General features: G+C 40.9%; 1 protein-coding gene across 1 annotated transcript in view; it reads left to right on the plus strand.

Moving 5' to 3' along the window:
• Positions 1 to 567: 567 nt before the first annotated feature.
• SELP (selectin P) overlaps positions 568 to 27,063 on the plus strand; it is a 40,396-nt gene continuing 13,900 nt past the window's right edge. The window contains exons 1-10 of the mRNA XM_032161042.2: positions 568 to 620; positions 10,679 to 10,769; positions 12,477 to 12,863; positions 16,181 to 16,288; positions 16,762 to 16,947; positions 17,471 to 17,656; positions 18,201 to 18,386; positions 20,181 to 20,366; positions 22,730 to 22,915; positions 26,620 to 26,805. Of these exons, the coding sequence (XP_032016933.1) occupies positions 618 to 620; positions 10,679 to 10,769; positions 12,477 to 12,863; positions 16,181 to 16,288; positions 16,762 to 16,947; positions 17,471 to 17,656; positions 18,201 to 18,386; positions 20,181 to 20,366; positions 22,730 to 22,915; positions 26,620 to 26,805 (1,705 nt within the window). The 5' untranslated portion in view covers positions 568 to 617. The remainder of the gene's footprint in view (positions 621 to 10,678; positions 10,770 to 12,476; positions 12,864 to 16,180; positions 16,289 to 16,761; positions 16,948 to 17,470; positions 17,657 to 18,200; positions 18,387 to 20,180; positions 20,367 to 22,729; positions 22,916 to 26,619; positions 26,806 to 27,063) is intronic.

Here is a 27,063-nt window from a genome sequence, read left to right on the forward strand (position 1 = left end):
TATTTCTGATATAAGAAGCAGAATTCCTTTCACATGACCTACGTCTATTTAATACGTCATTTTGAAACTTACCAATAAACTTTCCCAAGTGCCAGAAAACTGTTAGTGGCTTTTTCCATTTCTCTCTAATTTTTTTTGTGCTACTATTTCTGCTTCTTTTCCTCAGAAGGCTGCTGGAATAGTAAACATTCACTGACATGTCACAATAACTGGAAAATGGGCACTGGAAAATCACATTGTGATTAATTCAAAGCATGTTTTCCAAATGTACGACTTTAAATTGGGGCTTATATCATAATCCAAGGAAACCTTTGTGTGTGTACTGTTCTCACATTGCTCAGCCTGGGATATCCAGGAGTGATTCACCTTGCCCCTGTCTCCAGACCATCTTCCATGGAAGGGGGTGACCCCTTGCCTCTTGGCAACCACTATTTCTAAGCTGCCAACATTACTCTCGCATTATCAACATTCTAACTTCATGGGAAGGGCTGTGGTGAGTTTCTGGAATGTGAATAGGAAGTTGTTTTTCTAAACAGCCTGACACTGAGGGAAGGCAGTGAGACTATAAGAAGTCTGGGTTGGGCAGAAGGCAGAAAACCAGCAGAGTTGCAGAGGAGATGGTGAGTTTATTTTTTTCTGCATGGGAAGTGGTTGAAGTGAGTTGGAGTTGTTTGGGGCTAAGTCAGGCAGGTAAAGGTTCAGAAAGTGAGGAACAGCTATAGCCAAGGAGTTTTATGTTGAATTGCCTATTAGATTTTGTGAGTACTTTTAAACTTGCTGTCCACTTTGACCCTCCTAACATCCTTGTGAGTTGAGGTTGCTATTTCTATTTTACAAATAAAGCCATTGTGGTTTACAGAGGCCGTGTTTTATCTGAGCTGCACTGTTAGGCTACATGATGCTGGGATCTGGGTCCTGTCCTCTGGCTCCGCAGCTGCTGTTCCTCCAACTAGAATTTATAGGGGCTCTCTGAGAATAGATCGTGGTAAACCTGTCACACCATTTTCCAAGATTGTACTTCTCTCTGGGATAAATGATGGAATAAATGGAAGACTGGGTAGGTGCCCTGGGACAAGCTTACAATTGAACAGTTTCTCATCCCCATCCCTCCCATTTCTTTCTGTGAGCCTATGAATCTTCTGGGACTGATGTGGAATATCCACATAGTTTCCTTTTCTGCCCTAAGACTCAATCTTGTTAATGACTCAGTTTCTTCTTCTATAAAATGGATATAGTAATAATACTCTATAGTTTCATCATGAGGATTAAATAAGATTTTGCTGAAAAGCATCCACATCTGAGCCTGACACATAGTAAGTGATTAGTAAATGTTAGCCATTATTGTTACAATAAAAAGAAAATTCTTAGGAATAGTGGGGTTTAGGATTCAGGGAAGATCCAAGGATAGCTAGGCATTTTGAACTCAGCAATGTTATATGCTCGTGGATAAGATGCACGTGGTTAGGCTACTTCTAATTCAGGGAAGATCCAAGGATAGCTAGGCATTTTGAACTCAGCAATGTTATACGCACCTAGATAAAATGCACATGGTTAGGCTACTTCCAATTTTCCCCAAATTTTCCAAGAGTATCCCACATAGTCCCAGGGTCTGAAATCCTGCAGTCTGTGGCTATGGAGGAACTAGGCAGGTCTCTGTTATTGAGCACCTTTCTGTGGGACTCCACAAAAAAGTACCGCATACACCTGATTCATCCTACTTCTTTGCTTTACTATAGCACAGTTTTCAAGTACTTATAATGTGGGTTTCTGTGTTGGGGAAAACAGGAATAAGAGTATGATAAAGAGAAGAGGAAGGAGTTTGAGTCTGTCCTAAGTTTGAACCACAATGACATAAGGATATGAATTACTTTCGTCCTATCTTTTTGCATGTCATACTTCTGAATTGGTTAACTTAAATGAGCAGTTCTTCCTCTCTTCCTTCTACTCTCCTCTATTTCAAAGGTATGAACTTACTGAATCATAGAGTTCTTTGAGATTTTGACGAAAGTTACAACTTGTCTTTCCCAGATGAAAGCGAAAGCATCCACATAAACACCAACCTTTAGAGACAACCACAGGAGGTTCCCAGACCTCCATGTGGGTCCCAGGGTAAGAACCCTTCTCGATTGCCTCCTGGGCTTTATGTTCAGAAGCCCCTCTCTTGGTACCCTGAAATTAGGCTTGAGCTCTACAATGAAGTGCTAAGGCCCCAGCCCTGGAATGGTTTTCAGTATTTCAAAGACAAGACCTCTTCCTTTTCCTCTGAGCACATTTGGCCCCAAAGATTCAGAAACCTCAAACTGCCTGTGTAAATTTTGCTTCAAGTTCAGAGAGTGGCTTTAATTAACTTTTAGGACCTGAGAAAATGAGGATAAGGTTTTTCTGGTGGGGTATTTTCAGTCAGATAGATCTCAGAGGAGTAGCTCTTGATTGGGAACTTATAGTCAAATTGCACTGATGTTTGTCAAAGTTTTAGCAGGTTATGGCCGGGCTCAGTGGCTCATGCCTGTAATCTCAGCACTTTGGGAGGCCAAGGCTCATGGATCACTTGAAGTCGGGAGTTCAAGAGCAGCCTGGCCAACATGGTGAAACACCATATTTACTAAACATACAAAAACTGGCTGAGCATGTTGGCATGTGCCTGTAATCCCAGCTACTTGGGAGGCTGAGGCAGGACAATTTCTTGAACCCAGGAGGTGGAGGTGGCAGTGAGCCGAGATCACACCACTGAACTCCAGCCTGGGTGACAGAGCAAGACTCGTCTCAAAAACAAAACAAAACAAAAGTTTTAGTGGGCTAAGGAGCAGGTCTGGATTTTCGTCCATTTATACCTTTTAACCACCTTATGTGGCTTCCAGTCCTTACTCTTCTTTTCATTACCTGTTTTTCAAAATGCAGCTAAAATAGTTCAGATTCTCCTGGGCTGGCCACCAGCTCTTAGAATGTGCATCTTCAGAGATCTTTAAGTAGAAGCTTATTAATCAAATCCTCAAAAATCAAAATGACTTACTACATAAAAAGCTGTGCTTAGAAAAAACCCTGGACCTAAACCTAGAGAGTAGGCACACAGTGGTTTTATAAATGACATTGATTATATTGTCTTCAAGGTGTCTAATCTCTTTGATTAAAAAGTAAATCAGGAACTTTATGAAGTCAAATACAGAGCAAATCCTTACTATTTGTAGAGATATAACTCATCTCTGATCCAACAGACTTTTAAAAAAAATTTTAAGTATCGTACTTTATTTTTAATGCTAATATTTTACTCAAAATAATGGCAATTAGTAGTCTAAATTAAATATATACTTGGATTCTAAGTGTTGATGTCCTAGGTCCCTTCCTGTCTATATTCATAATTTGCTCTTTGGCTTAGAGACAACCTCTTTTCTCACTGTATTTCTTTTTCCACCCCTAAGCTGGGCTACTAATATCTGTGCCACACCACTACCACCACCACTGTCCAGAAACATAAGGGAACTAATGTATTCGCTGTAATAGCTTGTAACATCTGGGCTTTGCTACCAACAAGTTGTATAGTTCTGCATCCTCAACAACTCTCGTATTCACCTCCCCCATTTGCATTCCCATTGATGCCAGACCAAACCAGTCACTCTTTAACTCTCACTGGGACTATTGCAATATCCTCTTCTTTTGCAGTGCAATCTCCCTGATTCTAAGTCATTAAAAAAAAAAAAAGTATCGTACCACTCTCACCCCTATAATCTCAGCATTTTTGGAGGCCAACTTAAGAGTATTGCTTGAGCCCAGGAGCTTCAGTCCAGCCTGGGCAATATGGTGAGACCTTATCTCTACAAAAAATTAGCCAGGTGTGGTGGTGCACGCCTGTAGTCCCAGTTACTCAGGAGGCTGAGATGGGAAGATCACTTGAGCCCGGGAGATGGAGGCTTCAGTGAACCCAGATCATGCCACTGCACTTCAGCCTGGGCGACAGAGCAAGACCCTGTCCCCCAGCCCCACAAAAAAGTCATACCACCATTAAGTGCGTGTGTTCATGATACTTCTCTGTTCAGAACCCTGCAATTAGATCCCTTCTGCCAACTGGTATTTGTGACCCACAAGATCTGGTCTCAAACTGCCTTTTCAGTTACCCTCTAGGATCCCACAATCTTCAGCAGGCTGGAGTGCAGTAGTGCCATCTCAGCTCATTGCAACCTCTGTCTCCTGGGTTCAAGCAATTCTCCTGTCTCAGCCTTCTCAGTAGCTGGGATTACAGGCATGCGCCACCATGCCCAGCTAATTTTTGTATTTTTTAGGGGAGATGGGTTTCGCCATATTGGCAAGGCTGGTCTTGAACTTCTGATCTCAAGTGATCTGCCTGCCTTGGCCTCACAAAGTGTTGGGATTACAGGTGTGAGCCACCATGCCCAGCCTCCCTTGGCTTATCATTGCACTTAGAATAAAATCTCATCCCCTTGTTTTGGATCCCAAAGCCCAATGTGATCTCTCACTGCCCCCATCTCATATTTTTCTCTCCATTGCTCATTCTGTTCTGGCCACACTAATGTCTTCATGTTCTTTGAACACACTGCGGTTTGCTTCCACCTTAAGGCCTTTGAAATAGCTTTTTCTTCTTCCTTTAATGCTCTTCTTCCTGCTTCTCATTGGCTGGTTTCTTGTGGTCATTCTTCTCTCCACTTAAACATTATCTCATTAAAGAGGTCTTCCCTGATGTTCCTGACCAACATAGTGACACAGTCATTCTATCCTATAAGTTTCATTTCCTACCTAGCACTTATGGCTATATTCTGTTAATATTTTTCGTGTTTACTTGTTTAGTACTGTTGTGTAGTTATTAGTATTTGTTTCATTGTCTTCTGTACCAATAGAATGTGCATTCTATGAGGACTGGAATTATGTCTGTTTTCACCATTTTATTTGTTCACTTAGCTATTATAACTACTGTAAAAGTGATGCATTCAGTTATAATTATTATGTATTTTTCCAACATTTTCCTATTTAGCATATTTTTATCTTACTTTCAGTCATTCCTCTGCCATTATTCATTCATATATTTATCCATAAAATGTTTATTAAGTATTGAGTATGTGCCCTACCATGGCTGGGGATTCAGACCTGAGTAAGTAAGTAATAGTCCTTGCCCTTGAGAAGCCTCTGTCAATAGCTTCCTCAGCTGTATGCTCACATGTTTGTTGTGCATTTAAACTGTGGACCTCCTGCTCAAGAGAATATTCAGAAACGGAGATGCTGATTAGAGGACATTGGAAACAGATGACCATAAGGAGGTCATCTTTACTTCCCAGTAAAGCAGAAGAATGAGAAGAGAATAGGGCCATGGAGGTGGGAACCTAGAGAAACCCTTACCTCTGCAAGGGAAGGCAGAGGATTGAGGTAGATTCAGAAGAAGACTCAGAAAACTTTCTCAAACGTTAGAGCAGAAGAACAACAGAAGAGCTAAGGGAAGCATCTTAGGCAAAAGGAAGTAGTGGTATTTACTGCTACAGAAAGGTCAAGGAAGATAAGGGTGGAAAGTCTTCATTTGGTTTGGTAATGAGGATGTCAGCAATGAAGTTTGCAGGGACACTTTGGTAGGATAGTGGGGCAGTGGGGAAGAGTAAGAGGGAGGCAAGGAAGTTAAGAAAGTTTAGTTGTAAGAGGAAGGAGAGAAATCAGGCAGATGTGGGCAGGAGGACAAAGGGTCAAGGGAGGGACATTGTTTGATTCCACCTTTCTAAAAGCTGTGGTCTACAATGTAGACAAAGAGAACAGGATCTCCTTTCTGTGGCACTATTTTTGCCAACTTTGTAAGCCACCTGGAATGTGGCAAGCCATGGGACACCTACTAGCCTCTGGGACCTCCTTCTGTGAAAAGTTAGTTCAAGGCATTTGCTTCTTCCACTTTCTCTCTGCTTTTCTCTTCACCCTGCAATCATTATTAGTTTTTTTGTTTGTTTGTTTTGTTTTTTGAGAAAGAGTCTCACTCTGTTGCCAAGGCTGGAGTGTCTTGGCTCACTGCCACCTCTGCCTTCAAGCGATTCTCCTGCCTCAGCCTCCCAAGTAGCTGGGACTACAGACATGCGCCACTATGCCTGGCTAATTTTTGTATTTTTAGTAGAGACGAGGTTTTACCACGTTGCTAGGCTGTTCTCGAACTCCTGACCTCAAGTATCTGCCCACCTCGGCCTCCCAAAGTGCTAGGATTAGAGGCATGAGCCACTGCACCGGCCTAGTTCTTTATTAAAGTAAAATTAAAGATAATCATGGTGCTTAATGAAGGCTTACACAGGCACAGGATGTTATTATAATGACCCAGTCTCTGACTCCTTTCCAGCAACTTCCAGTTGAACCAGGCTTCCAGAGAACATTAAAGACTAGCAGAGCATGTGGATGCTTCTAGAGAGGAATTTCCTCTTGTTTTAGTATTTAACTTGCTTAGTAACACAGGACAGAGCAGCATCCTGAAGACCATAATGCAGAGTAGGAGCAGGTGTGAGAAGGCCTGCCCACCCCAAGCAGATTTCAGAGGAAAATTGTTACCAGAGAAGATTTCTAAACATCATCCATTCTCCATACCTCCACACAAAATCCTTATCAGTTGCCTTACAGTTAACACAGAGTCTTGAACTTGGGCCCCATTAAACATGGACAGACTTAGTAGGTCATGAACCATCTGAGATTCTCTAAACTACTGCAAGTATGCATTTGTTTTGAAGAAGTCTGACCATGGTTTTCATCCGATTTTCAAAATTCATAAGCCCTGGAAGAATAAGAATTACTGTGTTAACCCTATGCACATTCAGGTGAGCAAGCTTGGGCAAATCATTTACACTCATTGAGTCTCAGTGGTGGCGAGTGGTGGCTGCCCCATCTTAGGCATTCAAGGTCTGAAAGACCTACTGCAGAACAGCAGATAAATGCTAAGTTGGCTTGGAAGTGACCTTTATGGTCTCCCACAGCTCTGAAATAACCTGTAAGAGGTGAATCTTGGTATTTGCTGATGCATAGAAACAGAAAAGTATGTCAGATTAAATCAGGGGATGCACACTGACTTGCATTTTCCTTTCTTAGGTGTTGTGCCTTCATCAAAAGCACTGTACCAGTCCTCTAAAACCTTAAAATGTTTAAAACAAGTTCTCTCACTCTCTCTCACTTTCTGTTTTGTCTCGTGTGGTAGAGAATTTACTGACGGAATTTTGCTTAAAAAAATGTTTAAACAAACAAACAGGTTAAAAAGGGAAACATCTCTTTTTGGAAATTTTGTTTAAACCAAATCTTATTTAAAAGTTTAAACAAACAAGTCAAAACAGGAAACAGTGAGTAGAGCTGACCACTGTGATGGGAGACTGGGAGCCTCACCAACTCCTTCGCCCCACACACTCTTGTGAGCTGGCCCCAAAGCCAGGGAAATCCCTAGAAATACTCTGTTCAAGGAGAAAACCACTTCCACAGGAAGAATACCGCTAAATTTAAAATCATTGCACTCCTCCTAGAATCTGTCTGAGGAGAGGCAGAGCCCAGGTTCAAAGGCAAGCACTTGGGTCCCCTTGATGAAGGCTGCAGAGCTGTGCTCTTCAGCAGCAATATTTTTGCTCCTACACCTCCAAAAATATCCTGGGACACTGTGTTACCTCTTAAACCTTTCTAAGTGGAAAGCTACAATTTTTTATCCCAAATTTTAAAAGTAAAAGAAGATTGGATTTTCCAATGTATTACAAAAATTAGACTTTAAAAATAAAATTATTACATAATTTCTTAAAGTTTATCCAATGGAATAAAGTACTGGCATGATCTGCAATCCTCATCACTTAAAAGACCACAAGCAGGCTCTTAATAATAAGAAATTTTATATTATTCATTTTTCTGTCCTTGAATACTTATTTCTATCCCACTTCTACAGAATTTAGCCTAAGATAACACATTTTAAGCTTAAAGTATTTTCTTGATTATTACACTTCTTTGCAAAATAAAAATATAATATAAAATTTCAATTTTCTACAACCATAAGTCTCTGTGTGTTAAAATGTTTTTCTTTTCTATTGAGTTAGCATGACAACTACTTTCAGTACACAATTAAATAAACTAAAGTAAATATACTACAAGTTTTGACAAGTAACTTAAACCTTTATATTTAAATTGCTATTGAAGATTCATCTCTAAGACAGGAGGAGCTTCCCCCATTTGTTCATATATCCATGAATGAATATTACTTATCAACAAAATTAGACAAGTTTGGCATCAATATTATTCCCATACTTCATTTTCAAGGATTTAAACATTGAGAAACTTCATTCATATGAATAAGTAAATGGAATTAGAAGTTTTATTATAGCAATGTCTCAATTCCTTGAAGTCCTTCCAAGTTATATGCCCCAAATTATATAGTGATTTACTATCAAAATTTAGTCAAAGTTGACAACTTAATCAGGTGCTCCCTCAAAGCTGATGAAAGGAAATAAATGGAAATCACTGGACTTGAAAAAGGATTTGCTGCAATATCATTTAAAATATTCAAATTCTTAATACCTATACCAATATTTTGAATCATCTCTGGCATACGAATGTATTTATATCCAAGGGCAAAGCTCTAGAATAAATAAGAAATTAGTAAGAGGTATAATTTTTCTCTTATAAAGCGTGAAAAAGGTTTATTTTAGGCAGATTGTTTTTAAGAAAGTATATATGTGAAAGTTGAGAATCTGAATATACATTTAATTAACACTCTCTTTGCTTGTGAACCCCCTGGGAAGTCAGCCTTATCCTGGTTTGAAGATTTCCGCTTCAGCATTTGGAATGGTGCGTTTTGAAATGTGGTAGTAAGAACAACTTGTGACATAACACAATTCAGAGAAAGCAGTGGGGTTAGGTTCGCGCCAAGGGATTATCGATCACTCTACATTTTGTGCAAATAAACAGCCATAAATCATAATGTTATGATACTCTCAGTGTTTAATCATAGGTCCTGCAGAGATCAGCAGCTTATAAGAACACAAAATATGCCTACTTACAAAAGTCAAGATTCAGAAGCTCCCAGATGAAAAATTCTAGGCTTATGAGATAACTCCACTCTCTGGGACATATTAACTGGTTTGAGTTGAGTTCTCCCTGGTGTCTGGTCAGGCTGTAGTCAAAAGTGCATGAACACATGCACACACACAACCCCACACTGTCCCATGCACCCTACATCATCCATCACTGGGCGTGACACATACACAACCCCACACCGTCCCATGCGCCCTACATCATCCATCACTGGGGCATGACACACGAACACACACATAACTCCGCAGCGAATTGTTACAGACCAAATTGTGGTCTGTGGCAATTTGGGATTTATTTACAGGAAAGGTTTTAGGTAGCAGTCTGGCTGGGATAGTGACAAAACTGCAAATGCACTGTTTTTATGTTGATAGTAATGTTGGAGTGGCTTTGGAGGGGAACTGACGTAGCAGCTAGGTTTGGTCATGTCGCACGCTCCATCATCCACAACAGCAATGCAGCATGGGATTTAGAAGCCTGGAGGTTAATGAAGGTAAAAAAAAAAAGGTACAGTGGAAAGAGCTCTTTCTTGTTTCAAAGTCAGGCTCGCTACTATCATTCTGAATGTGTTATTTAGATGCTCCAAACTTCAGTATTTTCATGTGCAACATGAGGAAGTCAGACAAGATGAGCGTCACTAGAACTTAGATGCCCAAAAACATATATATATATTTTTTTTGAGATGGAGTCTCGCACTGTCACCCAGGGTGGAGTGCAGTGGTGTGATCTCCGCTCACTGCAACCTCTGCCTCCCGGGTTCAAGCGATTCTCCTGCCTTGACCTCCCGAGTAGCTGGGATTACAGGCACCTGCCACCACACCTGTCTAATTTTTTTAAATGTCTTTTTAGTAAAGACAGGGTTTCACTATGTTGGCCAGGCTGGTCTTGAACTCCTGACCTCATGATTCACCCACCTCAGCCTCCCAAAGTGCTGGGATTACAGGCATGAGCCACTGCACCTGGCCCCTTAAAAACATTTTAAAAACATTCATAGATTTGATGAAATCCCAACAGAAGAGAGTTCATGAGAAATAATAGTTGCTATAGATCCAAGGGGAATAAGTTTACTGCATGTATTAAGAAATATTAAATATATACATACATATGTATATTAAACATTGAATAGTATTGTAGATGTGTACAGAAATGAAAAAGCAAGAAGATAAAACAAAGATCGATAATACAAAATAGATGGCATAGCATAACACAATTAGTTGATGCTCTGCACCTCAAAGTATAGGTTAGACATTATTTGTGTGGGTCAGGAAGTTTTCATGTGACTTTCTATTATTCTTGGGTATGACATAGCACTTCTTAAAAAGATTGTTTTATAATAATAATGACAGCCATATTAGTGTGTTTAGCTTTCTTCCATACACATTAAAAATGTATCTTAAAAATATTGGTGGCACAAACTACTCAATAAATATTTGTTGAATGAATGAAGAAATGAACTCTGTCCCCAGCCTTGCTACAGTGTCCATCCAGGGTAGAACTTAGAAGCAGGGCAATGAGAAGCAAGAAGGAAGCAGAGGGCTTGAACCACTCTTCCAATGGAAATTGGCACAATTATATTTCAACATAATGATTGGTAACTGGAATTATTTTTGGCCATGTTGATGGTGTATGGATACTAAAAGAAAGTTTTCTCTTCTTGTTTCAGGCCAGCTGCCAAAAAGCCATCTTGTACCAGAGATTCCAGAGAGTGGTCTTTGGAATTTCCCAACTCCTTTGCTTCAGTGCCCTGATCTCTGGTAAACTTTATGCTAACTTTTCACTCAGCCCTAAGTAATTAGGGTAGAGCCCGGAGCTATGTGTGAGAACTTTAAGGATTGTAGCCAGTTGGTTTGAGGCATGGGAAAACTGTCCAAGTCCAGATTGCTGGAAGACAAATGTACCCAACACCGTCATATTGGTAGAAAGGGCATAGGAAAGAACTTAAAATGATATATCCAGGACCAATTTATCCATTAGGCACAGTAGACACAGACCCACAAAATTTTTAGAGACCCACACACATGTCTGAATTTCTTTTATAATTATTTTCTTTGAAGTCAAAGAAAAGGTTTTAGTATATAGTGATATATTCATCTTTGTACCAGTGCAGTTGCAAAATAGAATTTTTAATATGTTAGCATGGAGGAAGAAGCCTACATAGGCAAAGTTGCCTAAAGTCTATGAAAGTCATAATGCAGCCCTGGCTATATCAGAATAAAGTCTTTAAGGCAAAACAATGCCCTGGAAATGTCAGCAAGGGAGGTACAAGCATGACTAACCCTCCTGCAGGCAGCAGAGGAGAGGGTTGGACAGAAACAAGCCTTTAAATAAACAGGAAAGAAACCCATTTCCAGGCCTGATTGCTTGCTTTGTACACCTCTTCATGTGGGAATTGGCCTCTCCTGCCCCGGGTGGACTCTCACAGGCTATGATAACAGTACTGTAGTACCTTTATACTTTTGAAAGGCACATTCTTTATTTCATTTGGTATCAAAAACACTTGTGAAAAAGGGCTGTTCTGAGCCCTGTCTTAATAAGGGAGTATGCAGACATGGAAGAAGTAGAGTAGTTAATGAAAGAGAAACAGCCAAGAAAAATGGAATGACTGTAAGATTGCAGATCAGGGTATCTGATTTCCCACCTGGGCTCTGCCACAAACCTACTGTGTTTCACTCATTCAACAAGTATTTATTGAACGCCTCTTAAGTGCTAAACTCTAGGCTCAGTGCTAAGGATCCAAAGCTAAAAAGAAAACATAGTCGGAGATTTACAACCTAGCAGATGTAGACTGTATCACAGAAACAGACATTACCATACGTGGTAATGAGCACAATGGAGGCAGGGATGAGGTGCTGTGGGAGCCTGGAGGAAGGAACACAGAGTCCACCTGGGAAAGCCATGGAGAATAGGTGGAGTAAAGTTTACCAGACATAAGAAGAGAGGACAGCCAGGACTGTGGGGAGAGCATGTGCAAATTCAAGGAAGTAGGAATTCTGTTTTGCTGAGAAAGTAAACACAGTGGGCAATGAGGCTGGACCAACTGGTAGGCTCCAGGTCATATGTTATTTTCCATGTGAAGAGGTAGAGCCTGCCCTTAAGACATTTTATATGTCATTTAATCTGAGCTTGGGCAAATTACTTATGTCTCCTTCTTTTATAAAAGGACAGGAGTAAATTAGATGACGTCCAGAGTCCCTCCCAACTTTGATATCTTATGATTCCAAAACTTAAACATCAAGGATCCTCAGAAATGACATTTTCCTATTCTGACATCATTCACACTTTCAAGTGAAAGGTGGAAACCACTCTTTTTCCTTCAAACAACTACATTAGACATAAACTGTCGTGTTTTGTGTATTCATGTTCTGGTCGGAAATTCATCTGAGTATGCAGAAGGATACTTGGGATCACGGCCTCCTTTTGGTGAGGGTTACTAACCTGGCACTCACTCTCCTTTACTCTAGAACTAACAAACCAGAAAGAAGTGGCAGCATGGACTTACCATTACAGCACGAAAGCATACTCATGGAATATTTCCCGTAAATATTGCCAGAATCGCTACACAGACTTAGTGGCCATCCAGAATAAAAATGAAATTGATTACCTCAATAAGGTCCTACCCTACTACAGCTCCTACTATTGGATTGGGATCCGAAAGAACAATAAGACATGGACCTGGGTGGGAACCAAAAAGGCTCTCACTAAGGAGGCTGAGAACTGGGCTGATAATGAACCTAACAACAAAAGGAACAATGAGGACTGCGTGGAGATCTACATCAAGAGTCCGTCAGCCCCTGGCAAGTGGAATGATGAGCACTGCTTGAAGAAAAAGCACGCATTGTGTTACACAGGTAGGGCCTTCTCTACTTTGAAACTTTTCTATTAAAAAAAACCCTGCCTTCTCTGGTTGGCCAACATAACCACTGAGTCAACACAAAGATACAAAGGCAGGACATGAAATCAAGGGGTAAATTGTTAGCCAATCAGCATTATTGAGCACCCTGAAGAACATAAGACCAGAATTAGAGAAAACTAGTTGCTTAAAACTAGAGGGAAATTTTAATATCATCCAGCTTACCTGTCTCATCTTATAACTCATGAAAAGGGCACTCAGGAGGTTTTAGTTTCTCAAGGCCGTGGAGCAGGACAGAAGCAAAGTGAGGACCAGAAACCAGTCTCCCAAATTTTAGGTCTAGAGCTTTCGTTCACCCCTGTGTCTTGTATAACAGAGAGTGTAAATTGGAAGGAAATTTAGCCCTACCCCTAGGTGACACAGTTGTAACTAATACCTACTGAATGTCAGTATGCTCTAGGCATTGTGTTATTAGTTTATTTAGTTCACGTGTCATTTGTTCATTTAATATTGGCCACATTTAGTCCTCATGACAACTCCATCAATCAGGTTTTTCTATTACTCTTACTTTGCTGATGAGGGAAAGGCTCAGAGCTATTACGTAATCTGCCCAGGGTTCTAAGCTAGTTGATGGTGGAGCCAGTTTCACACTCATGTTGATTCCAAAGTTGGTGTTTTTTAGCCATGTAAACTACCACATTCTTTGCTCTACATTTTTATGAGACAACTTGAGAATATAACCAAGGATTGTAAATGCTTTACAGTTTCTCTTCAACAACAACATATCTTTAGATCCATTGAACTTTGGTGGGAGGGTAGTGGTGGGGAGTGGGCAGGAAAGCAAAGAAGTAATTGAAGGTGAAATACTTCGAGTGTATTTTAATTCTCAACTTTACCAGTACCAGAGTAAGCAGACATTCCTGAAAGCTTGGTCTTCCTCTAGTCATGAGCCTAGTGTCAGAGCTGATTCCTTCTTTCTGATGTTGCTTCCCTGTCTAGAGGGGCCGGTCCTGTACTTTGTAGCACATGAACACTGTGCCTAAGGAGTATGGACTGCCCTGAGCAGGAAGGTTCTAAGTACTCTGAAGCTTCTTTGATAAATAATCCGCCATACATATTCTGAATTCTTTAGATTTTAAACACCTCTCCCTCAGAAGACCTCAACAGTACATATATGGAACAGAATACACAGAATAAAGCAAGCCTTCTACATTGTCCCTCTTCTCCCCAAGCCTCCTAGCTGAGACAAAACATATCCATGAATGCATTATCATATAATCAGATCTACTTTATAAATAATACATTTATATATAAATAAATTGATTAATGACCATATATTCATGGATCAGGATGGACATTACCAGGATATTAGCTCATCCTACTGCTCTCCCAGTCAGCTCTCTACCCCTTTCTGGGCTATGCCTCCCTAGAATTATCTCTTATCAGATAACCTTGACTGCCACTAGCTGTTTCAATATGCCACTACTTCCCCTTCTCACCTAACCTTCAAAATCCATTTCTGCAAGACAGTCTTCCTCAATAAAGCTTACCAAAAAAATTGCAAGATAGAAAAAAGATAGAAAATTACTGGCATAAATGATGCCATTCCTCTAACCCACAACAGTGGTAGATATCACTAATTAATACAACTTTACCTGAACACAGATGGGTTTTATCTCCACCAACACAGTACTCTAAGCAGTCACTACCATTGATTGTCATTTTGCCATCTAAGATGTAAAGGATGTAGAGAAGCATCAATTATCCATGGGAGATGAGAAATAGATATATTTACTGTAATATGAAATTAAGTTTGATTGTTGGAATAATTCTCCACATGTCAGGAATTATTAGACCTCAGAGCAGGCTATTGAAAAAAGATTTACTCATTGAATCATCATGAATAAATCATCTTCTCCCTGGAGATCCAAAGGAATAGACAAATTGCTAACCTATCTATTCAGGAAACCTGAAATGGGATAGAATGCAGAACTTTGTCTCGTTTTTTTCCCCTAGAGTTCTGAGATTCTGAGGAAGCTATAATTGGGGAAACATTTGTATGCTCCAAGAACATAGGGCAGGCAGGGGTTGCTACTGTAAGGCCTTAAGACATTGGTGGGGTTAAGGTCAGGGAGCAAAGTGAATAGGATGTGGACCAAACCTGTATCCATTTAGCTGCTATTGCCTCCTACATCTTCTCTTTATTTGAACCCTTTCCGGTGTCTCAGTGCAGCTTCACCAAATTCACTGGCTGCCAGAGGAACTTCTTCCTATAGAACCTTGCATGGTTTATAGAATTTTAGTATCTCAAAATTGAGAGGAAACATAGAGATCATGTAGCACAGCATATCCACATATGACATATGGATATCCTTTTGTAATATACTTCCAAGTGAACCAGCATGTGGACAGGGCTTAAGACAGAGGAAATAACCACCAGAACACAGTTCAGCCACAGAACTTGCCCCCAACTATGACCTCATTAATAAAAACAGTGCTTTCAAAGTATCAATTCTAATACTAATTCTCATCAAGTGCATATACCCTCAAATACTTTCTTGCAGGAAAGAAACCCTGGCCCTTCTCTGTTCTGCCACCTGAGTGGCACTGTCTTGGTGAGGAGGACATGGCAGGTCAGCCATAGTCGGCACTATCTTGGCCTGCTGTATTCAGACTCGTGAAACTTCACCTCATAAGACTGTTTGTCCTTTACCATGAGTAGGTCTTAAACATCTCATTTGGCTCCTCTGTTTCTCCACTGTAGGATTCTGGGCATAGATTTGAAGCAAATGAAAGGTGAAAGGGTTTGGGCCCTAACACTGTGCAAGCTGAGCTCAGAGAAGTAGCTGGCCTAAGGTCACACAGCAAGTAGGCAGCAGAGCCAGGATTCATATCACACCTGTGTGACCCCACGCCCCACATCTGGTGCCTAACCTCAATGCTGTAATACGTGACGTTGGGCTTCCATCATAAAACAATGATTGGTTTGAAAACCACAATCCATTTTGTACCACATAGGGTTTCTCTGTCCACAGATCTGTCAGTGGCTCCATTTGTCCCTCTGTGTCCACACAACAATACCCTCCTTAAGAAACACTAAATGCAGTATGAAATGGGAGCCATGCAATACTCCAGCAGGCCCCTACAATGCTTTTCACAAGGAACAGGTTGGCTCTCTAGAAGATACTGTGGTTCCCTCTTGTCTGGCTAGCTCAGTCCTATCTGAGAGGGGATGAGTCTGTGGTCAAAATGAGAATTCAGCCTTTCCTCACATCTGTGACTGTCCATGACTCTGACCTTTCCATATCTATGCAGCCTCATGCCAGGACATGTCCTGCAGCAAACAAGGAGAGTGCCTCGAGACCATCGGGAACTATACCTGCTCCTGTTACCCTGGATTCTATGGGCCAGAATGTGAATACGGTGAGGCTTCCTTTTTGTTGATATTATTTTGGTTTTATGCTAGAGATGATGCCAAGAAGTAAATAAATCATGTTGAAGGCTCTCCAGTGAGAATAGGATGGTACCAGCCCCCCTCTATCATCTGTCTCCTCCACTCAGTGTCCCTAGACACACACTCTAGGTAAAAACATTATATTCTTGGGAGAAAACATTGACTTATAAATTTCAAAAAAGGAAAGGGAAAGGGAAAGGAAGCAAAACCAACAGAACACTTCCAGGCTAATTTTACTTGTTTGAAGTAAAAACTTGTGAAAGAATGACTATTTCCCAAGATGCAGCCAATACAAAGAGACCAAATAGAGATGGATAGCTTGGGTTAGAAGTTTAGAAAATTAGAGTTAAGAGGGTTACACAAATAGTTACAGCTTTCAGCAAACCTGACATTGCTGTTAATTCTACATGGAAAATAAAAATCACTATTTTGTCTCCTGCAGTGAGAGAGTGTGGAGAACTTGAGCTCCCTCAACACGTGCTCATGAACTGCAGCCACCCACTGGGGAACTTCTCCTTTAACTCGCAGTGCAGCTTCCACTGCACTGACGGGTACCAAGTAAATGGGCCCAGCAAGCTGGAATGCTTGGCTTCTGGAGTCTGGACAAATAAGCCTCCACAGTGTTTAGGTATGTAGACCTTACTCTTTTCATCCTCACTGACACAGAATTTTTGGGGAGAAGAGGACACAATGAGCTTTCTCCATTAAAAAATGTGAGAAATAATGACCACCTATGTTAGATGGAAAATTCTGGTTATCACTGTTAACTGTCAACCAGAGTAACATTAATTTCAATTTTCATGGTATTTTTTTATGGATAGAGTGACTTAGTTTAATTGTTGATTCGCAGGCAAAAACATTACAAAGGGACCCCCCTTTCCCTTTGTTAATTGTAAAGTAAATAGAGTACAATGATGAGAACTTAGGGGTTAAGTATTATTAATTTTATAATTTTACCTAACTTCTCTACATGAAAAACAAGGGTGTTTGGATCTTTCCAAACAGCTATTGAAAATACCATTTAACCATTCTAGTGCATCACCCTGCCTGCCACTTTGGGAAGGTGTGACTGCCGCAGAATTTGAAGGCTTCCAAGGTGGTGGACAAAATTTGTCCAAGGACTCACACTATTATTCTGTGGTTGGTTTTAGCTGTCCAGTGCCCACCCCTGAAGATTCCTGAACGAGGAAACATGACCTGCCTTCATTCTGCAAAAGCATTCCAGCATCAGTCTAGCTGCAGCTTCAGTTGTGAAGAGGGATTTGCATTAGTTGGACCGGAAGTGGTGCAATGCACAGCCTCGGGGGTATGGACAGCCACAGCCCCAGTGTGTAAAGGTGAGTTTCAGGTAGTTGGGATGTATAATGTCCATTGCACCCAGTCCTTATTTAGTGCGTAGATAAAATTGACCAGCTTATGGAGAAGCTGGCCTGAATTGCCAAAATTTAATTCTCTTCCTACCTGCCATTTAGCTAGATTGGGTTCATCTGAGATGAGAAAGGAAGAAAAATTCCTTTCTTTCCCCAAACTGATAACTGCAGGCAGTTTCAGAATGGCCTCATTCATAATTTCCACATAAGATTAAAAAGAGTGGCCTCTACATCTATAAGTGGACACTGGAGGACCTAGTGAGACAGGTTTATAGAAGTATAGGGAATAGAGGACATTAAGAATACAGCTTGGAGGAATCTTTGTTTTTAGCAGACTCAGTTCACCCTGGGAACTGGTAATCCAAGTCTGGACAAACATCATTAGGGTCTCTTGACCTTTACATCTTGCTAGCTCCACCTCCATTTCAGAGGTGGTTCCACCATTGCTCTCTATCTGTGGCTTTTCTCCTTTCTCAGTATCTTTCTCTTTATCCTTGGTTATTCTCTCCAGCCGTGCAGTGTCAGCACCTGGAAGCCCCCAACGAAGGAACCATGGACTGTGTTCATCCACTCACTGCTTTTGCCTATGGCTCCAGCTGTAAATTTGAGTGCCAGCCCGGCTACAGAGTGAGGGGTTTGGACATGCTCCGCTGCATTGGCTCTGGACACTGGTCTGCACCCTTGCCAACCTGTGAGGGTAGGATTTTTCGTTAGCAACCTCCATTCTGTCCAAGAAGGAATCATGGCATGGTAGAGAGGCGAAGGGCTCTCAGTGTCGGGGTGATCTCTTCTAAGTTCTTGCACTGGAGCAAGCTCTTCAACCTCCAGGAACCATGGTTTTCTCATCTGTGAAATGGAGCTAAGAATTGCAAGGTGCTTGTGAGGATTAAGTACATAAAAAGTATACAATTAAATAGCATGTATAAAGTATCTAGCATAGAGCTTCTGCTCTACTGACATATCCGAGGTATAGGACCATGTCCTATACTTGAGAGGGAGTTGGGAGCAGTGGCTAAGGTGGCTAAAGAGAGTGATTCACCATGTAGTCTTTGAGGGTAGCCTTTGACAAAGAAGCAAAGGAAGGAATACTGCATCGAAAAAGTGTGTGATGCAATCCCAGGCAATTACATAATTCCACCAAAATGAATTCTCTGCAATTGCCTCACATCCTCAGTTTATAAGGCGGACAGTGGTAATGGGAGAATAGGAAATTTACGATGGATTAGTGAATTCCCAGACCTAGATGACAAGCCCAACCCTGCTACTATCTAGCTATGAGACTTTAGAGAAGTCACTTAACACTTCTGAACCTCACTTTTCTTGCCTAAAATGTAAGAGAGAAGAGAGAAACACTAGAGGATTTTGGTGGGGTTTTTTTGGTTTGTTTGTTTGTTTGTTTTTTTGAGACAGAGTCTCACTCTGTCGCCCAGGCTGAAGTGCAGTAGCACGATCTCAGCTCACTGCAACCTCTGCCTCCCAGTTTCAAGCGATTCTCCTGCCTCAGCCTCCCGAGTAGCTAGGATTACAGGCAAATTTTTATATTTTTAATAGAGACTAGGGTTTCACCATTTTGGCCAGGCTGGTCTCAAACTCCTGACCTCAAGTGATTCACTCACATCAGCCTCTCGAAGTGCTGGGATTATAGGTGTGAGCCATTGTGCCCAGCCTGATTTTTGGTTCTTAAATACTCTGATTCTGTAAAAAACAGAGGTCAAAGCCCAGAGCAAAGAGGTAGTCTTTACACTTTGAAAAGTTTCAGGAATAGCCTGGGGATAAAATGCTTTATCAAGGAAGAGCATGAGGAAACCAATCTTTATCAGAACCGAGGTCCCTCAGGGCTTAATTGTGCTCAGGAATTCACTTTGGCTGCACTCGCTTGGCAACTGAAGTCTGATTAGGATGACATCCTGTGTTCTAGAGACAAAGCCCGGCCGGGATCATTTTACAGGACTAGGTAACAGTGTCAACAATAAGCTATGCTAGTCCAGCTTTTTTTTTTTTCCTATAAGTCCAGCATTTTCCTGTATGTACTCTTTTCAGATTCAATTTCATAGATAATGTCAATATTTAATGAGCACTTTCAATGTACAAAACACTCTGCTCAGCTCCAGAATAAAACTACGAATGACTGAGCCCAACCTCGAGGAGACCATGGTATAATGGGGAAGAATGACAATCATGTATGAATAGCACAAGAACAGAGGCTGTGGGAGCACATTGCAGGGGCTTCTACCCTTAGTTAAGGTGGGAAGGGAGGGCTTCCTAAGGGAAGGGAAGTCTAGGCTGAGACCTGAAGGGCAGGTGAGAGTGAGTCAGGCCAAGAGGGGCATGGGAAGGTGTTCCAGGCATTCTCTCTTTTGGAAAATGGAGGTTTTAGGGTTCTGAACACACTGAAAATGTGGACAGGAAAGATATAGCGTCCAGGAATTTTTTCTGAGGAAGAACCCGGCCCTTCCGTTACCCAGCTTTAGAAGGTACCTTTTCCACTTAGCTATTTCGTGTGAGGCGCTGGAGAGTCCTGTCCACGGAAGCATGGATTGCTCTCCATCCTTGAGAGCGTTTCAGTATGACACCAACTGTAGCTTCCGCTGTGCTGAAGGTTTCATGCTGAGAGGAGCTCATATAGTTCGGTGTGATAACTTGGGACAGTGGACAGCGCCAGCCCCAGTCTGTCAAGGTACTGTAACAGTGGTAATGTTTTCCTGTGTATCTCAGCTCATTAGAGGCATCAGCATTTGCACTGAGTATTGGCATGCCTTTCTTTATCAGATATTCACTGAGAACCTACTATGTGCCATGTCCTTTGTGCTTGGGACCAGGGAAGAGATGAAATGGTGAGCGAAGCCAGTCTTAGGCATATGTCCACTATAGTATAGTCAAGGTGAGGGTTGCACTGATTGACACATATGGGGTGCACTGGAATGAAGAAGATGGGGCTTTGGAGAATAAATCATGCATGAGGAATAGCATGGGATGGGGAAGGGTAATGGACAAGGTGTTTAGTTCAGTCCTGTCACTTCCTGTCCTTAAGCTAGTCGTTTAGACTCTCTGAGGCTCAGTATCTTCTGTAAAATGGGGCTACTATTATCAGCCTTACCTACCTGCCTCACTAGTAGTTGTGAATTAATGTGTGTAAACGCAACTTTAAAACTCTTATAAGATTTATAGGGAAAATGATGATGATGATATGTTACCTTATAAATCACATGTCTGTGGTCTGATTTGACAAAATGATCCTCTTTCAATGTGTTAGGTTTCTAATCTTTTGCTCTTACACTAAGGCACTCATGCGGGCGGGTGTGGTGGTTCACGAGGATTATTATTTTTTTACGAGGAGTACCTCACACTAAAGTCGTGTTCCAGAAGTGTAATACTGACATTTTGTGTTTTCATTTACTGAGACCTCTGAGCAATCTATGTGACTCCCCTGGGTTCCTAAGTATACCTTGATTTTAAAATGAGGCAGTGGTTTGAAAGCAGGTCTTGAAGAGATATTTGTGCACCCATGTTCATAGCACTATTAATCACAACAGTTAAAATGTGGAAGCAACCCAAACAACCATTAATGGATGAATGGATAAGTAAAAAGTATTCCACATACTTACAATGGAATATTATTCAACCTTAAAGAGTAAGTAAATTCTCACCTATGCTACAAACATGAATGAACCTTGAAGACAGTATGCTAAGTGAAATAAGCCATTATGAAAGGACAAATACTGTATGATTCCACTCATATGAGGAACTTAGTCAAAGTCATAGAGACAGAAAGTAGAATGGTGGTTGCCAAGGGCTCAGTGGGAGAGGGAAATAGGCAGCTATGGTTTAATGGATATGGAGTTTCAGTTTGAGATGATGAAAAGAGTTTTGGAGATGAATAATGGTGGTGGTGGCACAATAATATGAATGTACTTAATACCACTGAGCTGTACACTTAATATTGGTGACATGGTTAATGGTAAATTAAATTTCATGCTATGTAAATTTCACTATAATAAAAAAATTGAACAGCAAAACAAAACAAAACAAGAAGGCAATAGAATAGATGGCTGTGCACCATGATGCTGAGACCTAGTCTGAGTTATGGAATGTATCGTATATGTTATCTGGGAGAAAAAGACACAATGAGCTCTTTGACACACTTAAAAGGGATCATAAGGGATTATCCAAGCCATTGTTGTCTCCAGGAAGGTAAATGTCTAATCAAGAAAAGATAGTTGGATATTCTCTTAAGTATCCAGAGATGTGGCCCCACTAACTCCCTTCATAGGCCTTCTGAATGTTTCCCACTCCTGAACTCAGGGTCTGCATGTGATGAGAAGCCTTAATGATATTATTACTATCTATTACTACCGCTGCTACTAATATAGCAGCTAATGTTCATTGAGCACTTTCTATGATCTCAGTCTAACTCTATGAGGTAGTTACAATTATTACTACCATTTTAAAGACGAGAAGAGACAACACATAGAATACATGTGCTCACTTCATATATAGTTATTTATTTTACATCTTTGAGATCATGGTGTATATTATAATTTTTATTCTGATTTTTTATTTAAAAAATAAAAAATACATTGAGACCTCTCTCCTATCTTTTCAAGCTAAAATATATTATTTTTAGTGACCTTTAACATTCTTTTCATGGATCCACCATCATTAATTTTCCACCCTCAATTAATGGCATTTGTGTTTGTTTTCAATATTCCGCTCTTACAAATAATGTCTTCACAAAAATCTCTAAATAGATTTTTTGGTATGCATCTTGATTACATATTTAGCATAAAGTCTTGGGTCCAAAGGCATGATAACTTAAAAATTATTGATACATGTTGCCAAGATTCTCAACAAAAGTTTAGCATTTCCTAATAAAATCCTTCATGTGCCGTTATAATTAAATGACACTTTTTCTCATCTTCTATGTTAAACAAGCCCAATTCGGGAATCCCTGTTCTTGACACTAGAAAGAGTTAATAGCTCAAAAATCAATGAGTATGTGTGTATTACTGTTTCTTTATTCCGTACTTCCTCACCCCTTAGCTTTGCAGTGCCAGGATCTCCCAGTTCCAAATGAGGCCCGGGTGAACTGCTCCCACCCCTTCGGTGTCTTTAGGTACCAGTCAGTCTGCAGCTTCACCTGCAATGAAGGCTTGCTCCTGGTGGGAGCAAGTGTGCTACAGTGCTTGGCTACTGGAAACTGGAATTCTGTTCCTCCAGAATGCCAAGGTAAGAGTGTATTCTTTCTAACATCTTGGAAATAAATTGTAGGCAGTATTTTTAAAGGCTGGATTTTAGAGGTGACATCTATGTAAGATCCACCTTGAAATGGACTGGAAAATTAATAAATACTCTCACTCATCCTCTTGTCCTATAACCCAAGGATCCCAAATGCAAATGCCTCCGGGGAATAGGCAGATAACACAAGTGTCAGGATGTCTGGCCATAGGCAGTAGGGCATGGCCCTTGTTAACTCCTTATCAGGGTCTTTACCCAGACTTGAAGGCTCCTGTCATAAACCAGGTAAACTCTTCTCACCTGGCCAAAAATGGCATCTGGAAAGAAGACCAGGTAGGAAAATAATTGCTTCAGAGTTGTTCTCCCAAGGCTGGTCTGGCACTTCTAGGAACCACAGGGTATAATGGTAAAATGGGAGGGGCAGAATTTACAAGTACCCAGTTGCAAACACTCCAAAATCTGTATAAAACTGGAGAAATATACTTAGAATAAGGTGAAGAGTGATAGAAAAAAGAGAAAAACTAATCTGTGTACTGGAGGTTACAGGATTCTCAGAAGAAGGAAATGTGCGGATTCAGTATAAACATTCCATCTGCATTGTACTTGATATATATATATTTTTTGAGACAGAGTCTCACTCTGTCACCTAGGCTGGAGTGCAGTGGCACAATCTCGGCCCACTGCAACCTCCGCCTCCCGGGTTCAAGCAATTCTCCTGTCTCAGCTTCCCGAGTAGCTGGGACTACAGGTGCCCACCACCACGCCCAGCTAATTTTTGTATTTTTGGTGGAGATGAGGTTTCACCATGTTGGCTAGGCTAGTCTCAAACTCCTGACCTCAGGTGATCTGCCTGCCTCGGCCTCCCAAAGTGCTGGGATTACAGGTGTGAGCCACTGCTCCCGGCCTTGTACTTGATATTTAACAAGCCAGTGTGCTCTGTCAGTATTGCAACATCTTGTATGAACAAGAACCAGTTCTAGTCATCCATGTTTGTGAATTGAAGGATAGACGTATATTTTTTATATTCCCCAATCTTTTTCCCCCTCAATGTATCCAATTCCTTAGTTAACTTTTATAGAAAATGCTGCTTTTTAAACACAAAATTTTCATTTATAAAAATCTGCAGAAATATAATAAAGAAATGAAAAAATATCCCCTTAAATACTCCTAAAATAGACACTGTTAGGCTTCTGGTATGAATTCTTCCAATATTTTCTCCACTTTTCCCCCTATGCAATTAATATTTTTATGATGTATATACAATTTTAACAATAAAGTTAAATGGGTAAAAGACTAGACAGTTCTACATTATTTGCCATACCTTTCACTTTGTATAGACTTTCAACATTTGAGTGAAAGCGGGCAGATACGTATTTTTTGCTAAAAGGAAACCACTTGCTATTCAGGTCACACAAAAGCGTAATCACGTACACACACACACACACACCCCATTGTTAAGCTAGGTCAACAGTGAATGAATGAATGAATGAACAAATGAACAAGCAAACAGCAGAATTAAATGTCCTTCATCCCCAGGCACCAGACAGGATGGCAAGCCCCTGGACTTAGGGTTGGGTGCACCTTCAGAGCTGGGTCTGGAGAGAACAGGGCGGGGCTGTGACTTTGCCCCTTAAGTGCTCATCCTGGCTATATTGAAGTCTGGACATATCACAAAGTCCACACAACTTTGGGGAAGTTGTGGGAAGAACTGGGAATCCCTGAGGACAGTGATCACAGTGACTGAAAGTCTTCCAGGCAAGCCTGGGTGGTGCAGGGCACAGATTACAGTTCATTGCTCCATACTGTCCTGCCTCTGGGTATTTCACAGCAAGGAGGTTGCCACTCACCACGGCTTCCTGTGACCTTCCAGTTCCCTTCTGCTTTTAGTTCTTTATTTACTGTGAACTTTCTCCTCTTGTTGCCGGGTGCACATCAAGTGAAATATCCAAATGTGGGCTGGGCAGGAAGGTACCATGCGGTGTGCAATCCACTCGCTGTTGTAATACTTCTGAGAGAGTGTTATCAGACAATTTCTCTTTTTAATGTCCTCCCACCCCTCCACATCTACCCCTGCTGTCAGAAGGCAAAGCCACAAAAGAGCTGGAAATGGGCTCTGTGGTACCAACGTCCTCACCCACACCCTTTCCCCCATAGGTCCTTGCAGTTTGTAGGCTTCTTCAGTTGTGTCCTCTCCAGCCCCACATACACACTTACTACAGAAATACTTTTCAACTAGAAGAAAAGAACCAGATCTTTGGACAAGTTGATCAGATTGAAAGGAATGTAGCTAGAGAGGGGAAGGAATGAAGGGAAGAGAAAGGTATAGAAAGTGTTCTTGAAACCTCATGCTGTTTAAATCAGTGGCTGAAAAATGACCCTAGGAGCAAGGACTTCATGTCTAAACACCAAAAGCAATGGCAACAAAAGCCAAAATTGACAAATGGGGTCTAATTAAACTAAAGAGCTTCTGCACAGCAAAAGAAACTACCATCAGAGTGAACAGGCAACCTACAGAATGGGAGAAAATTTTTGCAACCTACCCATCTGACAAAGGCTAATATCCAGAATCTACAATGAACTCAAACAAATTTACAAGAAAAAAACAAACAACCCCATCAAAAAGTGGGCAAAGGACATGAACAGACACTTCTCAAAAGAAGACATTTATGCAGCCAAAAAACACATGAAAAAATGCTCATCATCACTGGCCATCAGAGAAATGTAAATCAAAACCACAGTGAGATACCATCTCACACCAGTTAGAATGTCCATCATTAAAAAATCAGGAAACAACAGGTGCTGGAGAGGATGTGGAGAAATAGGAACACTTTTACACTGTTGGTGGGACTGTAAACTAGTTCAACCATTGTGGAAGACAGTGTGGCGATTCCTCAGGGATCTAGAACTAGAAATACCATTTGACCCAGCCATCCCATTACTGGGTATATACCCAAAGGATTATAAATCATGTTGCTATCAAGACACATGCACACATATGTTTATTACGGCACAATTCACAATAGCAAAAACTTGGAACCAACCCAAATGTCCAACAATGATAGACTGGATTAAGAAAATGTGGCACATATGCAAGGATTATCCTTTTTCCCATTTCGAAGATAAAGCAACTGAGGCTCAGAAAGGTTATTGTCTAGTGATAGATTGCTAGCAAGTAGCAGAACCAAAATTTGGACGCAGATTCCACCACTTGGTTGGGAAAGGGGGAAGAAAGTATTTTCCTCCATTTCTGTGTTTCCAGTCATTTGTCATTGTTTTCTGGTAAAGTCATTAGGGATGTTTCTGAAGAAGGTATCAAGGGAGAAACCACTTCCACTCCTGTCTAGAAGCAACAAAAATGAGTTGCACCACTATCCTCCCAAACAGAGCACCAGCTTCCTTTAAAAATCACCTCTAAAGCTGTTTGTGATTGAGCACTTTAGGATGTCAATCAACTGTAAGCTGCAGCTATTTTATACCTCTACAACCTCTAACTGGTGATAAAGCATCATGAAATTCAAACAATCACTTTTAGCCAAATACCATCATTGTATATTAATCTCACACACACACACACACACACACACACACACACAGAGAGAGAGAGAGAGAGAGAGAAAGAGGGAGAGAGTTACAGAGTTCAGGTTGCTGAATTATAAAATGATCTCTTCTTTTCTCCTCTGCCATGCCCATGATAGCCATTCCCTGCACACCTTTGCTAAGCCCTCAGAATGGAACAATGACCTGTGTCCAACCTCTTGGAAGTTCCAGTTATAAATCCACCTGTCAATTCATCTGTGATGAGGGATTTTCTTTGTCTGGACCAGAAAGATTGGATTGTACTCGATCAGGACACTGGACAGACTCCCCACCAACATGTGAAGGTAGGCTGTGGGTCTGTCCTTTCTTATGGCTTTTAAGATGACATCAGAGAATGGAGAATCATCAGGGATTTATATAAAAATGTTCTTGAGCTGAAGCAAACAACACTCTCAACAACAATGGTAATCTAGATTAAAAAAAGTTCTCCCTCTCTTTAAATAATATTTTAATAGCTTTAGTTAAATATTGCACAGTTTCAAGAACATCCTGGCCAACATGGTGAAACCCCGTTTCTACTAAAAATACAAAAAATAGCTGGG

The sequence above is a fragment of the Hylobates moloch genome, unplaced genomic scaffold (assembly GCF_009828535.3).
Source record: "Hylobates moloch isolate HMO894 unplaced genomic scaffold, HMol_V3 SCAFFOLD_8, whole genome shotgun sequence".
Lineage (NCBI taxonomy): Eukaryota > Metazoa > Chordata > Mammalia > Primates > Hylobatidae > Hylobates > Hylobates moloch.